We start from the raw sequence: 17,529 nt of genomic DNA on the forward strand, positions 1-17,529 counted from the left end.
CAGAAGTTCTCTGATGACTCTGCAATAGTCGGCCTCATCACTGATGGGGACGACAAGGAGTACAGAGGACTGACTCAAGACTTTGTGGACTGGTGCCAGCTGAACTACCTCCAGATCAACGCCAGTAAAACCAAGGAGCTGGTGGTAGACTTCCGCAGGCACAAGCATTCTCCACTGCAACCACTGAACATCCAGGGTATGGACATTGAGGCTGTGGACAGCTACAGGTACCTTGGTGTTCATCTGAACAACAGACTGGACTGGACTCATAACTCAGACGCCCTCTACAGGAAAGGGCAGAGCAGGTTGTACCTGCTGCGGAGACTCAGGTCGTTTGGAGTGGAGGGCCCACTCCTGAAGACCTTCTATGACTCTGTTGTGGCTTCTGCTATCTTTTATGGTGTGGTCTGCTGGGGCGGCAGCATCTCTGCTGGGGACAGGAAGAGACTGAACAGGGTGATCCGAAGGGCCAGCTCTGTTCTAGGATGCCCTCTGGACCCAGTGGAGGTGGTGAGTGACAGGAGAACGGCGGCTAAGCTGTCATCCCTGATGGACAACATCTCCCACCCCATGCAGCAGACTGTGACAGCACTGAGCAGCTCCTTCAGTGGGAGACTGCGGCACCCACGGTGTGGGACGGAGAGATTTCGCAGGTCTTTCCTCCCCACTGCTGTCAGACTCCACAACAAAGACTTTAACTGAACAAACACACACATCCACACATGTGCAATAACACTAAGTGCAATAATCTTTTCTGGCATCGTTGTATTTTTACTCAGTTGTATATAGCATTCGTATTCTATTTTTATCTTATTGTATATTTTTATTCTATTTTATTCTACTGTATATAGTATATTACTTTATTCTATTCTGTACAGCTGTGTACTGTATTTATTCTTATTGTATTCTAATTTTTGCGTCATAACTTTTGCACTGTCCACTTCCTGCTGTGACAAAACAAATTTCCCACGTGTGGGACTAATAAAGGTTATCTTATCTTACCTTATCTTATCTTAATTTTGTACCTTAAACAATTACAACTATTAAAAAATTCTTCATTTAAATAGGGAGTCAATGCTTCAGTCTCTCAGTGACAAATGACCTTGGCACAGAAACAGTGTAGTAGAGTTAGACCCACTCGCTTTATCAAAGCCACAAAAGGGAAAGGGTTAAGAGAAATAACCATGGAAACACTGAGGAAAAGCCATCCATTGCTTTTTGCCCTTTTAAATTGTCAAGTAATGATTTAGGATAAGGTAGGGTACTGGACACATTCTCTTACAGCTAGGTCCTATCACCTCAGGAAGAGGCAAAATAAGACAGCTGGGAATTGGGAGGAGAATTCAGAGGAGGGGTTGTGGGCAGAGTGTGGGAATACAAGGGGAAAAAAAATAAATCCATATCTGTGCCTGGATGCATCTGTCCAGCCTGTCACTCTGAATTCATCGTCAGTCAAAAGCAAAATGTCACACCTTTCATCTGTTCACCCTGAGCTGCGGACTTTTAATTGCTTGGGTTGAACATAGTGAGATCGAAGTGAGGCAGCAGCGGGGATGAGAGCGAGGTTTACCAGGAGCAGGAGGGCCAGGTGAGGGGCGATGGCAGCCAGCAACAAGACAAGAAAGCAATAAAACTGATAAATGATGCCAAGACACACAGATACTGAGACCCACCACCACCACCCGCTCTTCTCTCACAGCAGCCCTTCTCACAAGCACACCTCTCCAGTACCAGCTGCACCTATAACACCACCTACCCACCCTAACACCCACCATCCCTCCGTCTCCTCTAGAGAACTGGACAGCTCTTATTGAGCACTCGTCTGTTTACAGATCAACGCTTCCCATCGGGTTTTGGATCAATAAGATTATATTTCTTATAAAGCAGGATGGAACAGAGGAAGGTGGGGGTGGCAGGAAGGACGGCACAGAGTTGTGGGCATATGAGTGAAAGGGAAAGGCTCAAGCTGTCAGAGATACTGCATGGGCACAGCTTGTAGATGCAGTGGCAGAGCCACAATTTGGGGAAATAGTAGGGTTTAGGGGCGAATGGAGGTGGGTAGGGAGGGGGGTTACTGAAGAAAAGCCAATACCTACAGATGGGATAGAGGATGGGGAGCTTATTGATCTCCTGTCTGTCTTTTCTTCAGAAGATCAGTGGCAAACAGAGGCCCTGGTGTTTATCATTTAGTCAATGCAAGGATGAGGACACTCTGCCTGAGGATATGGAAATGGATGGCAAACTTTACAATATGGCATGCATTTGTGATGCAGATGTTTTTCCAAAATGTCTTTGAAAGATAATATGAGTGCACAGGGTGAAGGTCAAGGTGGTTTACTTCTTTTCAGAAACAGCAACAGCATTTAGTATTCATGTTTGTTAAGTAGAAGGAATGTAGCAGAATGCTCAGTAAGGAAAACACATTTGTTTTCACTTTTGTCTTTTGATGTGCTTTTTGTGGGGGGGGGCTTCTCTGAGTGGTTTGTGATTGAAATGAGTATCTGTTTGTGTTGTTCATGGTGTATGTTTCTGTGTGTATGTCTATCAGTATTGAAATCTATTCATGGGTAAGTACATAAAGCATGCTCTCCAGCTAAAACTAAATCAAGCCAAATGTTTAATTTCCAAGAAGACAATTGATACATGGGTCAAATGTAGAGATTTGAATGCCAAAATGAGATGGAAAGAGGTTTTTTGAACAATGAATGATGAATATGGTGAATATATTTACATATTTTGAGTGATCAAATGCTGGAGTTTCAAACGTTTAAGATTAGTCAAGTGCTATTTTGGTAAATGCATTAAATTTGCACGGAGCTTTCGGATGGAAAGTGAGATACAGAGAAACGAAGCTCTTAATTACTGGCAGCTCCCCAGAACCAGTTTAGTTCTTGCCTGTGTTTTAGTCATTTTGATGTATATTGTCTAAACCTGCTTCTGAGCTGTGTTTTCACTTCCTTGTCCCCAAAAGGTGACACAAATGTATTCCTATTCCACACAGTGCTATTGATTTTTCTTAGGTGGGGGAATTAATCCGCGCTGAGCGCAAATCATCTTTGAAGCTGGCATTTATTCCCACTCTCACCTCCTGTGCAACACCCTGGATGTGTTTTATCGCGTGGTAATTTGCGCGGGTTGATGCACTGGCATGCTCTGTCAACTTAAAGCCCTGATCTTCAGTCTTGCCCTCTTGAAAACACACACCAGCCTACATAAACATGCGTACTTACTCTCATGCATGCACAAACGCTAACACACATACAGATTAATGTCAAGGTCTTTCCTATTTAGAATTCTAAAACATTATACATGCAGATTAAAACCACATTTCCTCATGCAACTACTCTGCTGTGGGATGTTCTGTGGGCCTGTCCCTTTTATTTCCTCCCCTCTCTCAAAGTGGCACCAAATGTAATCCTCCTTAATGGATGTGTAATATTTACACTTATACCATAATCGCTTAAACATTCATTTACAGGGCCATATTTGGTTGTTCGTGGCCCTGACAGCCTATTCATCAAAAAGTAAATGTGCAGAACCTCGCGCCCCCTGCAGCAATCAATCAATATGCTCTTCTCCCGGCTACCATCAGTGCAGATACGTCTCAGGCCAAAATTAATCACTGTGAAGTTTGCATAATCCCCCTCCAGTTCCCCTCAAGCCATTACCTCACGTTTGAGAACCTTTACCTTTGAAGACCATTTTGATGACTGAAGGGATTAATCAGAATCTCCCATTCTCAAAACGGATGAAATTGTAAGAGTTTATGCAGTGAATGACATGATATATAAAAAGGGGGCATTTATATTCAGCGATTGAATCTGTAGCTTAACTGATTGTCTGAAGTTTCATTTGAGAAAGTGCGCATGTTTTACATCACAAAGGTCTCAGCCTTCCTCTTTTGAATTATGGAAATTGGGAAATGACTGAAAAGTATTCTGATTTTTATAAATGTTTCTTCATCAGATTGCCTGCTGGTACAAAATATTTGCACAGAAAAACAAGGACAAATAATTTGATGTTTCTGTTTCCTTGTTTTGAATGTCATGAGAATCTTACAAAAGATTGCTTTTTTACCTTCTTTTTTTAATTTTAGGCAGCCTCTACAACAAAAATGTTTGATCTCGAAATGAACGTTAAACTATCACCGTGTGTTGTCGACACAATAAATATATGACCTTACAACATTTAATTCTGCTCCTACATGAAACAAAGCACTAAATATAAATCTTTTGTTGACGACTGTTTAAAAATCTGACTGCTTCAAAATAGTGTACAAGATGAATAACCCGCAGAAAAACGATTTCATGGATTCTGACCCAGTTTAATCACACAGCTTTAGCCTGATTAGCCAGATGACAAATAGGTGACAGCAGAAATGATATCAGGTTAACACCAACAACAAAATAATTGTATAGTACCATATGACTTTACTTGCAAAATGCCAAAAAAGGAAATCTCCTATAACTCAACCTGTATAGTGCAGGGGTATATATACCAAGGCTGTATCCCTTACCCTGTATGTTAATCTCTCCGATTGATGCTATATAATGTAAGATATAATGCTATATCTTACAAAACATAAAGAAATACGGAGACTTCAGGTTAAACCATCTTTAAATTCCTCTGTATTGTCTGTTTGGCAACTCCAAATGCAAAGACATAGAGATGCTGAGAGAGTCTGTAAATATACATGTGCAAAACAATACAAAAAAGAACAATTACACAGTTATTGATGGTCATATTCTCATATATGCCTAATTTACACAATATTGATGTTTAAATGGATATCAAAAATCCATGGATACCATGACACCTCGAAGCGGATACTAAGCATTTATTAATGAACTTGTCAACAGCAGTAATAGTTATAGAAATTATTATCTTTTATAACCGCTTAAGATGTCTTGATAGCTTCTGGATGAGGGTGGTTACATCCTTCAAATGATAATCCACTCCCTATCAATGATAACAGAGGCACTAAAAGTAAAGTGTATTTTAACTATTACTGATAAATATCCGGATCACACAATATTACAAAATTTAATGGTGACTGAGTATGTTATGTTTGCCTCAGACCTGGAACAACACTATGATTTAATGCAGCATTTCCCCAAAATAAACACTGCGGTGATTTGCCCTTTTCATTTGGTCCCATCTGGTGCTGTATGTTTACATAGATTTGTAGAATCAGAGTTTGAGCTCTCAAAAAATCTTTAATGTCCTCTCCGGTTTGTGTCTTCAAAAAGATAACGTTATGCAAATTCATGAGAAATAATTACATATCAGTAGAAGATATAAGAAGTATATGTATATGTATTTGAACAGTATATTAATTTGCTCTCTTACATTGCAGACAGTGATGTGGTTTCATATTAGTGCACTTAAAGTGATACATAAATATAAGAAATGTGAGGAGCAAAAAAAAGTGACAGCCCGTGGGCTGAAAGTGATTCATTAAAGAGGAAAACACTTTTTTATACATGTGGTAGCTTAGGGTGGACACTGTTTTATAAAGTGAGTGGTCCTTAAAGTGGCAATAAGCACTTCATCAAGCAAACAGTTATCATCAGTTATAACAGCAGACATAAAGAGATTAAGACAGAACCAAATTGTTCCCTGAAGAGGGAGAAATGTCACTAATGTTACACATCATTAGAGCTGCAAAGTATAGGCTGTGCTGAATAAGGGGATGGAATGTGAATATGCTCATAACTCATAAGACATTAGTGTTTAACTGAAGCAAAACTGGTCTTATTTTGTTACTTTTCAATTACTACATAAAACATTTAAATCTTCTATATGATGAATGATAACAATAAATCGTGGACAATGCTTTGTTTCTCAATGATCAAAGAGCAAGAATGTAAGCACCCTTGCATGTTGCAGTTTTACACCGATGCTCAAATCTACAGTCACACAAATCTAAAATCGGTCTGGCACACCTGCCAGTCCCAGCAGCAGAGGAGCAATTTACAATGATTTTTGTTTTCACACATCCTAAGTGGCCAATTCTGCATCCCAGAACTCAATAATGTTGATATCACATTTGGAAGTGGAAGAGTGATTCTGGGAAGAGGTCAGGACAAAACCAGACATCAAGCAAGTCGTAGCTTTGAGTCTGAAAATGGACATAAAACACACAGTTTTTGGCATTTACTTTACTTTACTTTACTTATTAGACTCTCCTGACACAGGTGACTGAAGAAGTCTGTCCTTCTGCTAATTTTGAGGGTTTCCTCATTGTTCTAATCAGTCATGAAAATTTCTGGCAATTGCACCTGATCAGAAGACTAATATCACATAATACATTAGGAAGCCTGTGGAAGTTTCACATCTGTACACAGAATATTACATTCACAATGTTTTTTTATTAATGATATATTGATGTTGTCATAGAAACAGTTGTTCAACCACATCCCTGCCCCTGTGCATTCATTTTACTGTATACTAAATTCTCATCTTGTTTTAGACTGGCTAGTCCGCACATACCACCCGGCTGAGTTCCTGTCTCGGTTGGCAGACGTCAGATGTCCATCACCTGGGTGATGTTCATCCCTGAGGATTATGTTACAAAATCCTTGAACCTATGGCAACTGATTTTTTTGTCTATATTGCATCTTGCATATACTGACTGTATTGTTGCTGCTGACTGCTTAACACTTCTGACAAAACTATGATTGAGTCAAAACTTAATTTAACCAAGGACCATTTGCTTGAGCTGAGAAAAAAAAAAACTAAACAAACAAACAAAAAAAACATCAATGGGGAAGTGCCAAGAACTTCAGTTACTTAATTGGCCATTTAAGGTTGGCTACAAAAGCAAATGAACCCTATGGAATTAGCTACTGTGACATCAATATGCCAATGTATCACTGTGTTAGGATACTGCATGTTTGTTACCATATATGGATGAAGGGTGATGTGCTAATTTATCACCTAATGCTAGCGAGCGTGGTTAGCAACCTGTATTCATAAAGTCATATCATCATCATTTGCTAAGTAACTGACTAATAAAACACTAGATTTTAATTCATCAAAAGTGGAGTACAAATTTCTTGGTCTATATCACACAGGAAGTTGTAACATTAGTCAGCTAATCCATTAAACATCTCCCAAAAGGCGCCAACAGCACACACAGTGAAGAGCATCAGTGTAATGGCTCAGAGTAGCACAGATGACTACTAGCAGACGCTGATGGACTCCAGCTGCCTGTGTCAGGACACCTGTCAATTAATGAGGTCACACTGCTAACGCACCTCCAAGTTGATGAGTTATAAAATAAAAATTAACATCACACTAAACATAATTATGATCAAGAGGGAAACTATCAAGCATCACTTTTTTTGTAAACCATTTTTCCTACCATGCTGTTAATATGTATTTTAATACTGTAAAATTAGGCATTGTAACATGTGCTTCTTCTGGAATTAACTCCCTTTTGAATCCTCAAGTGGCCATTAGAGGATCTGCACTTCTGCTAGTCCATGGAGCCTTAATTTTTTTAGCCTCAGAGGTTGCCTTTTGCTCAATCCACATAGACTTGTAAATTGAAATTACTAATTAAAAAATAATAATTAAAAAAATTAAAAACTTAACAGTTCTAATGCAAAATAAATCATCTATTTCTGGATGCTGGAGGTATGAGTGTAACTGTTTTGGCTGGCCTATGTGGCAAAGAGCTTTGCTTTCTCTGTGCCCGTCCAAGAGTTTTATGTTGTTGCATCATCAGTCAGCAGATATGTGCGTCTAAACAATGTACCTTTACAGCTTATGAGGCAACTTGCTAACAAGCTGATAAGTTAGAACGCCACCCTCTCATGCAGACACAGCAACATCTTCTTCATCTTCTTTTAAATGTCATATCTGGTAAGTCTTGCAGTCAGAATCAGCATCTGAATGGACTGTTGTGCCAAACAAGTACAAGTACCTCGGGCTGTGGGTGGACAATAAACTGGACTGGTCATGCAACACAGAGCACCTGTATAAAAAAGCCCAAAGCCGACTGTACTTCCTCAGGAGGCTGAGGTCTTTTAACATCTGCAGGAAGCTCCTGAGGATGTTTTACCAGTCAGTGGTTGCTGGAGTACTTTTCTATGCTGTGGTGTGCTGGGGGAGCAGCACAGCAAAGAGGGACTCATCCAGGCTGGAGAAACTGATCAGGAGGGCTAGCTCTGTGGTCGGCATGAAGCTGGACACTCTGGTGACAGTGGCAGAGAAAAGGACACTAAAGAAACTGCTGGACATTATGAACAATGCTGGGCATCCTCTGCACACGGCCATTAACAACCAGAAGAGTCTGTTCAGTGACAGGTTGCTTCTCCCCAAGACAAGAACTAACAGACTTAAAAACTCCTTTGTCCCACACGCCATCAAACTGTTTAACTCCTCTCTGGAGGGGAGAGGGAGGGGAAACAGGAGGACAAAGGAGGGGGAACAACTAAGCTGTAGTGCCTCTTCACCTCACTGTGCAATACCTTTTGTGCAATACTTTTGTAAATAGTCAACAGTGCAATAGACCTCAATACTCGAAATATGCAATTCATTCACTTGTATTTTTATTTTTTATTCCTATTTATTCTATTTATCCCCTTCGTATATTTTATTTATATTGTCTCTGTATTTATATATGTGTGTGTGTGTGTGTGTGTGTGTGTGTGTGTGTGTGTGTGTGTGTGTATATATATATATATATATATATATATATATATATATATATATATATATATATATATATATATAATATTCTGTAACTCTGAAACTTCTGTCGGTGCTGTGCTTTTTGGAAATCGAATTTCCCAGAGGAACCCACCCGAGGGATTAATAAAGTTCTATCTAATCTAATCTAATCTAATCTAAACAAATTCAATTTTCCAAGATGAGCTATATAGTCTCTCTATAGGCTCCTCTTGTTTGTATTTTTATTTTAATTCAATTTTCTTGTCTTTATTTATTTATCTATATCTTTTATTATTTACAAGTCCACGTGTAATATGGCAATAGTAAACAAAAAGGGAGAGAAAATAAGTGAAAAGATGCAGAAAACAAGCAGCACTTGACATGGTAACTTCCGGCTCAAACAAACTTAACAGGACAGTGGCCAAAATCCCAGCACTGAGCTTCAGAATTAAGAGTAAAACCCAATGTGTGATATCGCAGCAGCTACAGCTTTGTTTTCTAGTTATGATCCAAACATGTTGTACACAGATGCAGAGCATTTTGAGAAAAAACATATAAACATGGAAATTACAGCAAAACTTGTACACCATTTTCAGCTTGAATGTACCCCTGCTGTCAAAAGACACGAGTCAGTCTTTGTTTGATTTAGTCATACGGAGGTCTAAAATGATTACATTTACATTGCAGTTGAAATGTTCTTGTCATCTCTGGCACACAGGTTGTTGCACTTTTGACCCAAATAGAGGGCTGGGGAACAGGAAATTGTTGCAGCTTGTTGCCTCCTTTGTGCCATGCACTTCACTCAGTTTGCCTCATAAACACTAAATAAGTACAAAATGGAGCAGTTATGCGACAGGAACTGATGCTTTTGAATAGACTTTGTACTTACCTCAGTTTACTTGACGTTTTCCAAATACTGCATTGTACACTGGTACAAAAAGGAAGCAAAAGTGGTATAATTAGTGCCACAATACTCAAATATCATTATTATAAGGTATTTACCTTACAACATAAACCACCCTGAGGCAACTGTTGTGATTTGGTTTGATTTGGCGCTATATAAAAAAAAGTTAAATTGAGCTGAATTAGAACTCTAACAGTTCACCAACCAAAGTTTTTAACAATTCATGATGTCATCTGATGCTTTTTTGTGTTGTTATTTTTTAATTGTGTATTTTATTTTATTCTAATGCATTTTCTTTATTCCAGTGTTCAACACTTTCGTCAGTGGTTTTCTGTTGGCTTAGCTTGGCACCCATTAAAATCACATAAAAAACTGAAAGTCACTTTTTGTTATGATCCCCGCTTTATTTGAGTCCATAAATATTGTGATATTGTTTGTGTGGCTGACCTATTCCTATTTTACTCTTCCAGCTTCCCACTGCAGTTGTTGCTGATTGTAGAGGTGTAGCTACTGTACTACTAAGCTATATAATTTCAACAAGGTGTTGATTGTGGCGCAACCTTTACCGCTGTACATGATTGTGTTTCATAGCTCAGCTATTTTCAGAGCAGTAAAACTTCACTGGTGACAACATGCTGACATAACATTTCACTTTACATTTTAATCAAGGCTGAATGGTAGAAGAGTAAACAAGCGCAGTGATGGACACATAATGTTCAGGAGGACCTATTAAATGCTGTATTTGTTCAGTGTCTGCTGAGATTTTTGGATAATGATGGCTTCTGCTGCTATCTATCATCCTCCAAAATAAATGATTAATAGCGTCAGTCCACTGACAGTCACTTTTCCAACATAAAACAGAGTGAAGAAGGAACGTAAGGGATGGACAAAAACATGTGTGGCGTGAGGCTGAGAGACTGCAGCCGCTATAATCAAATAAGGCTTCGTCTTCAGCGTGCATTTATCTTTGTCATCATAAGACTTTCAAAGGCTCAGCAACTCACGACTACTAATGTTCTGCCTTTTGTCACATCCCCAATTGCCTTTTATTAACCATTCTCCGAAAGATAACTCGGTGTGTTTAAATTTTACAGACCTACTCTGGATGTGATCTAAAATAGGTCATAATACAGGATAAAAGATCTCTGCCTTTAGCCTCAAAAGTGTAGCTAAAAAGAGACAGTACTTAGGGCTGTATATTTACTTATAAGTATTTACTTATAACTGGGATTTTCCTGCACAATCATTTCTAGGATTTACAGAGAATGATGCAAAAAAAGAGAGGGTAAATATCCAGTGAGCAGCAATTCTCTGGGTGAAAATGCCTTGTCAGAGGAGAAAGGCCAGTCTGTTTTTTAATCTGATAGGAAGATAATGCCACACAAATAACCACTCTTTACAACCAAGGTAAGCCGAAGTCTATCTCTGAATGCACAACACACCTAATTTTGGGCAGCAGCACTTCTGTCAGCTAAGAACGGGAAACTGAGGGTACAGTTTGCAAGAGTTCATCAAATTTGGAGAGTGGATGATTGAAAAAAAGTTATCTAGGCTGATGAGTTTCAATCGCTGCTGCAGCATTTGGATGGCAGGGGCAGGGTTTTGTGCAAACAACAAGAATAAGAATAAACGCATGAAAGCCATTATCCCTTATAACAGCCATTCAGACTGGTGGTAGCAGTGTGGAGGATATTTTAAGTCCCAAGTGAGCATTATTTAAATGCCGCAGCCTATCTGAAACCAGTATTGTTGCTGACCATGTCCATTATTTTATTACTAAATATGCCTAAAATACAACAAAGTGTAACAAATGAAGAGGCCAATAAATGCATACTCCTAATAAGTGCATACTCCTTCCTAAAACAACACTCAAGATCAAATGTTTCATCTAAAACATTGAGACTGGCCTGAGGGTGGCAGCAGAGGAGAGGTCACAGAAGAGTGTTTCCCATGTATCGTGGTCATTTAATAATAAATCTGCCATGTGACAATATATTACTTTAATTTGGATGAATTTGAGTTTATTTGTTATTCTAGTGTCCAGTGTGGGAACTTCAAACATGTTACTGTGATTGGTTATATAAACTCATTAATATTGTATTCTCTTAGATTTTTAGAATTGTAAGGTATATAATATGACCACTGTTTCTTTCTTATTTTCTTTTCACTGCTGTTGTCATGGGACATTGAAGGATATGCTAAATATATTAATGTTTGTCAGCGATTTTCTGCCACGGTCACTGGCTAATCATCAGAAAGCAAACATTAACTTGAAGAGTGTGTGTAGTGCAAATGTATTTTTGCAAATGCATGTTTGGTGCCATCTGGTGACTTCAAGCACAGGAGCTGAAGCATTTAAATCAAGGGCCGGGCATCTGATAAATGGAACACAACAGCTGCCATATTACTCGAGCTGCTTGGTGGAGTAATGAACACACCGCCAAACAAACTTATTCTGGAAGATCCCCGTGCCTTGTGAACTTATGGAAAAATATAACACTGTACTGTATTGTGTTGTGTTGTTACATAATGCAGTGTTTTTGCTAGTTACTGTACTGGAAAGAAGGAATTAACTCCTCCTCTATTCCACAGTCTGGATGGGAATTTAGTGAAACGAGCTAAAAAAGTGTGTAAAAACTGCTAATGATGTTTGGAGGTTCCCAAAGGAATGTATCACGAGTCATCACTTGTGAAAACAAGCAGCCAGTTGAGTAATCCCCAGTGACTGTAGCATCAGCCTAAGCAAGACAGAACATGAAAAATATTCCACAAGCTTTGAATAGTTTTACTAAATTCATTTTTGGGGATGGAAATGGACTCATAAAAGATGGGGAAGACTAGAAATTCTAAAATACAATTTTTTTCACTAAATCTAGTAAGTATTGACATAGAAAATAACATGTGAGATAAATTTTAAACTGCAGAGGAGTAATTTTGTATGATTTTGCTAAAATATGCTGCATAATAACAACCTTATTGGAAATTTGATGCTAACCATGTAGTAAAAAATTTGCACAGTAATGTTTTTATTCCCCTGAGTAAAAGTAGAGATTACTGCTAAATCTTGTGATCATGTAATATTAGGTGCTTGCTTCTTTGTGAGATATGATTTCTCACAGTGGATGGGGTACTTTTGTTTCACGATGGACACGCCTGTGCTTGTGTTAGCACAAGCACTGTGGAGGTGTAATCACACAAGGGAGACGCTCTCTGCAAGACCTGAGAAAAAGAAGTTGACGCTGCTGTCTGGCACAACGCACATATTTTTCTCTAAAAGGTACCTAATTATGCTTACTTATAATAGGACTCGAACTTATTTCTGTCTTGGTTATCATCTGTAAAAACAACGTTTCTCTTGTTCTCGTATACTTAAGGTATACTCGTTTTCAAACACGCCTACGTCATGTTAAGTTAATTCTTATGAGAATATTATATTTGAGGAGAGATATAAACCAGCTTTTTGGAGGTAATTAATCTTTTCAGCAATTAAATGTGTTGCTGCTAGCTGGTGAACTGTCAGTGGGTATTGTTCTAAGCTTTCAATCCTGCTTCTCTTGCAGTCAAGATGCCAGAAACAGCTGAGGCTGTGTCAGCCACTCTCACCACCAACAGAAACTGCACTATAGAAATAACCAATGTCAGCGGTAGCTACTGCCTCATTAACCCCAAGTAAGTCTGCAAATGTCTTTGTCAGTTTAACACTTGTAAAACTGATTAATTGAGAAAATAAATGGATAGCATTTAGGGCCAGACCTGAATGGCTGAATGTTTACTTCATAAAACATAAATCAATGAATGACATTGCAGGAAAAACATTGTGATGAACAATGGAAACTTCACAACATTATACATTAAGTTCACTAAAATGCTGCTTCTAAGCTCTTAAAAGCAACAACAAGTGACATGTCCTGCAATTCATAATTAGGTTTGGCTGCCTAGTGTTTGTGAATCACTGTTATTAAAAAAAAAAAAAAAGCATAACTAAGTTACATATATGTAATTATTATTTTCTTTTGCATAACAGCCATGTATAATTTGGGGGTCACCACAATCTCCACCTTGTGTTCTTTCTAATAATTCATAAACCTAAATTTCACAAGGAGGGCTCAATGGCACTGCAAGCAAAATGCAGTGCACCATCTATTATAACATTAATAAAATATTAGTTTTATATAGCCACCTACTGTATTTCTCAACAATGTAATATGGATTTCCCCCCCTCCGACCACAAAAAGGAGAAAAAAATTAATAAAACACAGCAACAAAATAAATATAAACAATTCATGTCTATTGGAATCTGTGCCATCCTTCTACATTTATCTAGCTGTGGGAAGACAGGCCATATTTTGGATGGCTGGTTTTCATGTGTGACATTACTTTGCTGAGAACATCCACCTATCCATCATGCAGTGACACACACTGCCTCATTGCACATCGCATGCAGGTACACTCACTGTTGCTTAGAAGTCCACAGTAGTACTCCCAGTCACACTCCATCCATCAGCATAAGATGTTTCACCCTGGAAAGCCCAACACTCAAAAAGTAAATTGACAATCTCCACAAAAGTTACAAAAGTGTGTTTTTTCATCAAAAGTATGAGAAGTGTGACATAAAAGTTGTTAACTGATTAGTAGTGACGGTAAGGATTTATCTCTTGCTCTAATAGGGTGTACATGAAAAGTGGCTTCTGTCAACACCCGCCCCAGCCCACGATTCGTACCACCAAGACAGAAGTGTGCTCCTTCACCAAGGATGACAACACTGCCACGGGTGCCGTCGGCATTCTAACCTACGATTTGTTCCATATGCAGAGCCGGGTTTGCTCCGAGCGCATGGCGATCATGTTCTCTGTGCCTTTTGACCACAACCTGTATAAGAACCAGCTGGCCATGGGTGTGTTTGAGCAATCCCGTGCTTGTGACAAACAGCTGTATGACCGGATGTATGATGGGAAGGATCTCAGCAACTTCACCCGCTCTGAGGCAAATGGCTGTGGGCTGGAGTACAAGGCAACATATGTTGACCTGAGGGCCACAATGTCTACTGTTGGAAAAGCCATGGTTAAAGTGGAGCTCTATGATAAAATGGGTCATTAGTGTGCAGTCTACTGGTGTTCTGCTTTTCTGTGTTTTCTTGTTTTTCTAGTCGCAGAAAAATAAACTTCATTTGATTTGACGACTCTTGTCATCCTAAAAAAAAAACATTTAGGAGAAGAGGAAGACTGATTTTGCTGTCATCTGTATTTTGTGTCTGCTGAAAGATATCAATATCTGACAGCCACCTCATTGATTCTCCATTAGCTTAGCTCTTGGGCTCATGTACACGGAATACTCTATTTTCGTTTATTATGGTAATAAAGCATTCAGACCCAATGCTTGTGCTACTTTGAGTGGGATATGTTTTCATTCATATGCTTTCATTATTACTGATGAACTGTAATCATTTTTTAATCTCTTATCTGGATCCGTCCAATTCTAATGAGCAACAACAGATGGAAGATGTTTTTTTAATTTCTACAAAAACAATATTGTTCTTCCTTCGCTGTTAGACTCTCCATCTTGCTTGATTGTGTGGTATTTGGAATGCAAGAGTTTCAGCAAGATACTAAGCAAAGTATCGCTCCAGAAATGTCTGTCCCAACTTGTTTGATCTGCTTTTTTTACTGTTTCACAATACAAGAGGAATGACAGTCCCAAAACACATTCATGTCTTGTTATTATAGTCTTGAAGGGCTCACCTCAGTGGTTGGGATCCAATGGGAAATTGTTGGAAACTGTTCAATTTAGCCACAGGCTAGGGTGTGGCTGTTTCATCCCACAGGGGAAAAGAGTAATATTTGTTCTCATAGTCTTCTTTTCGTGTGGGTCGTGTGTTTGGAAAGAGGGTGTGCTATCCTGTATTTAAGCAGGGTTGTACTTCAATTGGGAGGGTTTTCTGAGTGATTAATATATCCTTGGGGGGGAAAAAAAGAAAAAGAAGAAAAAGACAAAAAAAGGAAAACCAACCAGCAACTTTTACTGTTTTTGGACTTCAAGTACTAACAACGCTTCTCAGCAGGTAAGTCACTTCATTTAGGGAAAATACATTTAGAACAATGACTCTCCTAGCTCTTATAATTTGTAAGATATATAGAACTTTGATGAGGCTTTTGTTTGATTTCTTTAATGTATCTGTTGATAAAATGAGTGATCATGTTCTTTCATTTTCACTCTAACTTTATCACTGTGTAGTACTAATTATAAAGTACTGTCACTGGAGTGGTACACTCTGTTAAAAGACTGCAGCAATTCTATGTTCTCTTGTAAAATCTCATTAGCCTGTGAAATACACTATTTTTACGCAGTGACAGTCGATGTGTGCTTTTGAAGGTCAGCGTAATGATATTAGAGTACATCATCAGAGATGAGGTCGAACCTGAGTTCTATATTGTTATAAGTTTATTCCTATGATTCTCACTGCAGTTAGGAGGAAATAAACATCCATGTTACAGGTATGAGCTGGTTGACATTTAAATTATTTTTTATTAGATCAACAGAGCTCGCAGCCACTGCAACATGACAGAGACAGCTGAAGCTGTAGCTGCTGACGTGAGCAGCAAGAGAAGTGTGACCATCGAAATATCAAATCTCGCTAACAGCTACTGCCTTATTAACCCCAGGTAAGCCCAGCCCGTGTTGTGACTTTTCGGGCTTATATGAAATACATAGAAGACCAAAAAAAAAAAAAATGTTGAATGCATTTTTCTATTTGTGTACTAATTAGGGTATACCTTGAGAATGGGGATGCATACAACCCACCGCAACCTACAGTGCGCCCTCTAAAGACAGAGGTTTGCACATTCACCAAGTCCAGCAGCAAAGCAACAGGAGCTGTTGGTGTACTGACCTATGACCTTTTCGAGAGGTCACAGAATGACTTCGCTGAGACTGTGGCTCTCATGTTCTCCGTCCCCTGGGACTACAACCTGTACAAGAACTGGTTTGCAGTGGGCATCTATAAAAGGGGCCGTAACTGTGACAAGGATTTGTACAAAGAAATGTACTACGAGAAGAATCAGCATGAACATGGGTTTGTCAGGGAGGAAGCCACTGGGTCAGGAATCAATTACATGGGTAACCGCCTAGATATCAGGGCCACTATGTGTCCTCTAGGCAAGGCTATCATGAAGGTAGAGGTGTGGGATAAGCTTCTTACACCCATGGGCCAGCAGGCATATTAAAGGGCCCCTTGATACCAGTATTTTTGTCATGTTTCCTGACAGCAGAATTCATTCTCTGCCTTCTGCTTCTTCCTGGTAGACTGTTTCTAATACAGCAGGCATTGTTGCTGACATGTGTCTGTATACCTGGATATTACCCTTCAGTAAATCTGCTTAAGATATGAATTTAGTTTGTTTATAAATTCACCCCCCACCCTCCCAGCCCCCGATCACACACACACACACACACACGCACACACTGTATAATCACAGCTTCTCTCTGTTGCAATAGCATTCAGTTTTAAAATGGAATCTTTAGAAATGGAAATCAAAGGATGACTCACCGGAGGATGAGGGCATATAGCTTAATGAAATACGCTGAAAGCTTGTCTGTATTTACCTTGACACTGTAGTCTGAGGAATAAAATAAACCTTTTTTCTGAAGCTATTTGTGTATGACTGTCTGTTGACTGAGTTTAGAAGATGCAAAGGGTTTAAAAAATGAGATTTCCAAAGCATGCGCCATGTGCTGTGCATTTATAAAGGCTTCATAAGGATCAATCTGAAGTGGGATTGATATAGACAAAAACAAAGGGTCCTGTTTCTTTTTGGGTGTCCCCTCCCCCCATGGCTGAATTCTACTTCGTCAAAGTCTTGGTATCACTTGAAAAACAATTGTATTATTTATGAAATTGTAATAGCTATTAGCTATGTTACGGCTAAATTACAAAATTTTCTGTAAAATCA

At 39.0% G+C, this 17,529-nt stretch overlaps 2 protein-coding genes across 2 annotated transcripts; both read left to right on the forward strand.

Annotated features, from left to right (window-relative positions):
* The first annotated feature begins 12,667 nt into the window (after window positions 1–12,667).
* LOC113020435 (bryoporin) lies at window positions 12,668–14,967 on the forward strand. Its single transcript, XM_026164403.1, has 3 exons — window positions 12,668–12,860; window positions 13,144–13,252; window positions 14,251–14,967. The coding sequence occupies exons 2-3, from the start codon at window positions 13,149–13,151 to the stop codon at window positions 14,678–14,680; spliced, it is 534 nt and encodes a 177-aa protein (XP_026020188.1). The 5' UTR covers window positions 12,668–12,860; window positions 13,144–13,148; the 3' UTR covers window positions 14,681–14,967.
* A 398-nt stretch (window positions 14,968–15,365) lies between these two features.
* Window positions 15,366–17,230, forward strand: apnl (actinoporin-like protein). Its single transcript, XM_026164402.1, has 3 exons — window positions 15,366–15,641; window positions 16,112–16,242; window positions 16,347–17,230. Exons 2-3 carry the CDS (start codon window positions 16,139–16,141, stop codon window positions 16,801–16,803), a joined length of 561 nt encoding a protein of 186 aa, XP_026020187.1. The 5' UTR covers window positions 15,366–15,641; window positions 16,112–16,138; the 3' UTR covers window positions 16,804–17,230.
* Window positions 17,231–17,529: the final 299 nt, after the last annotated feature.

This window comes from Astatotilapia calliptera, chromosome 4 (assembly GCF_900246225.1).
Source record: "Astatotilapia calliptera chromosome 4, fAstCal1.2, whole genome shotgun sequence".
Lineage (NCBI taxonomy): Eukaryota > Metazoa > Chordata > Actinopteri > Cichliformes > Cichlidae > Astatotilapia > Astatotilapia calliptera.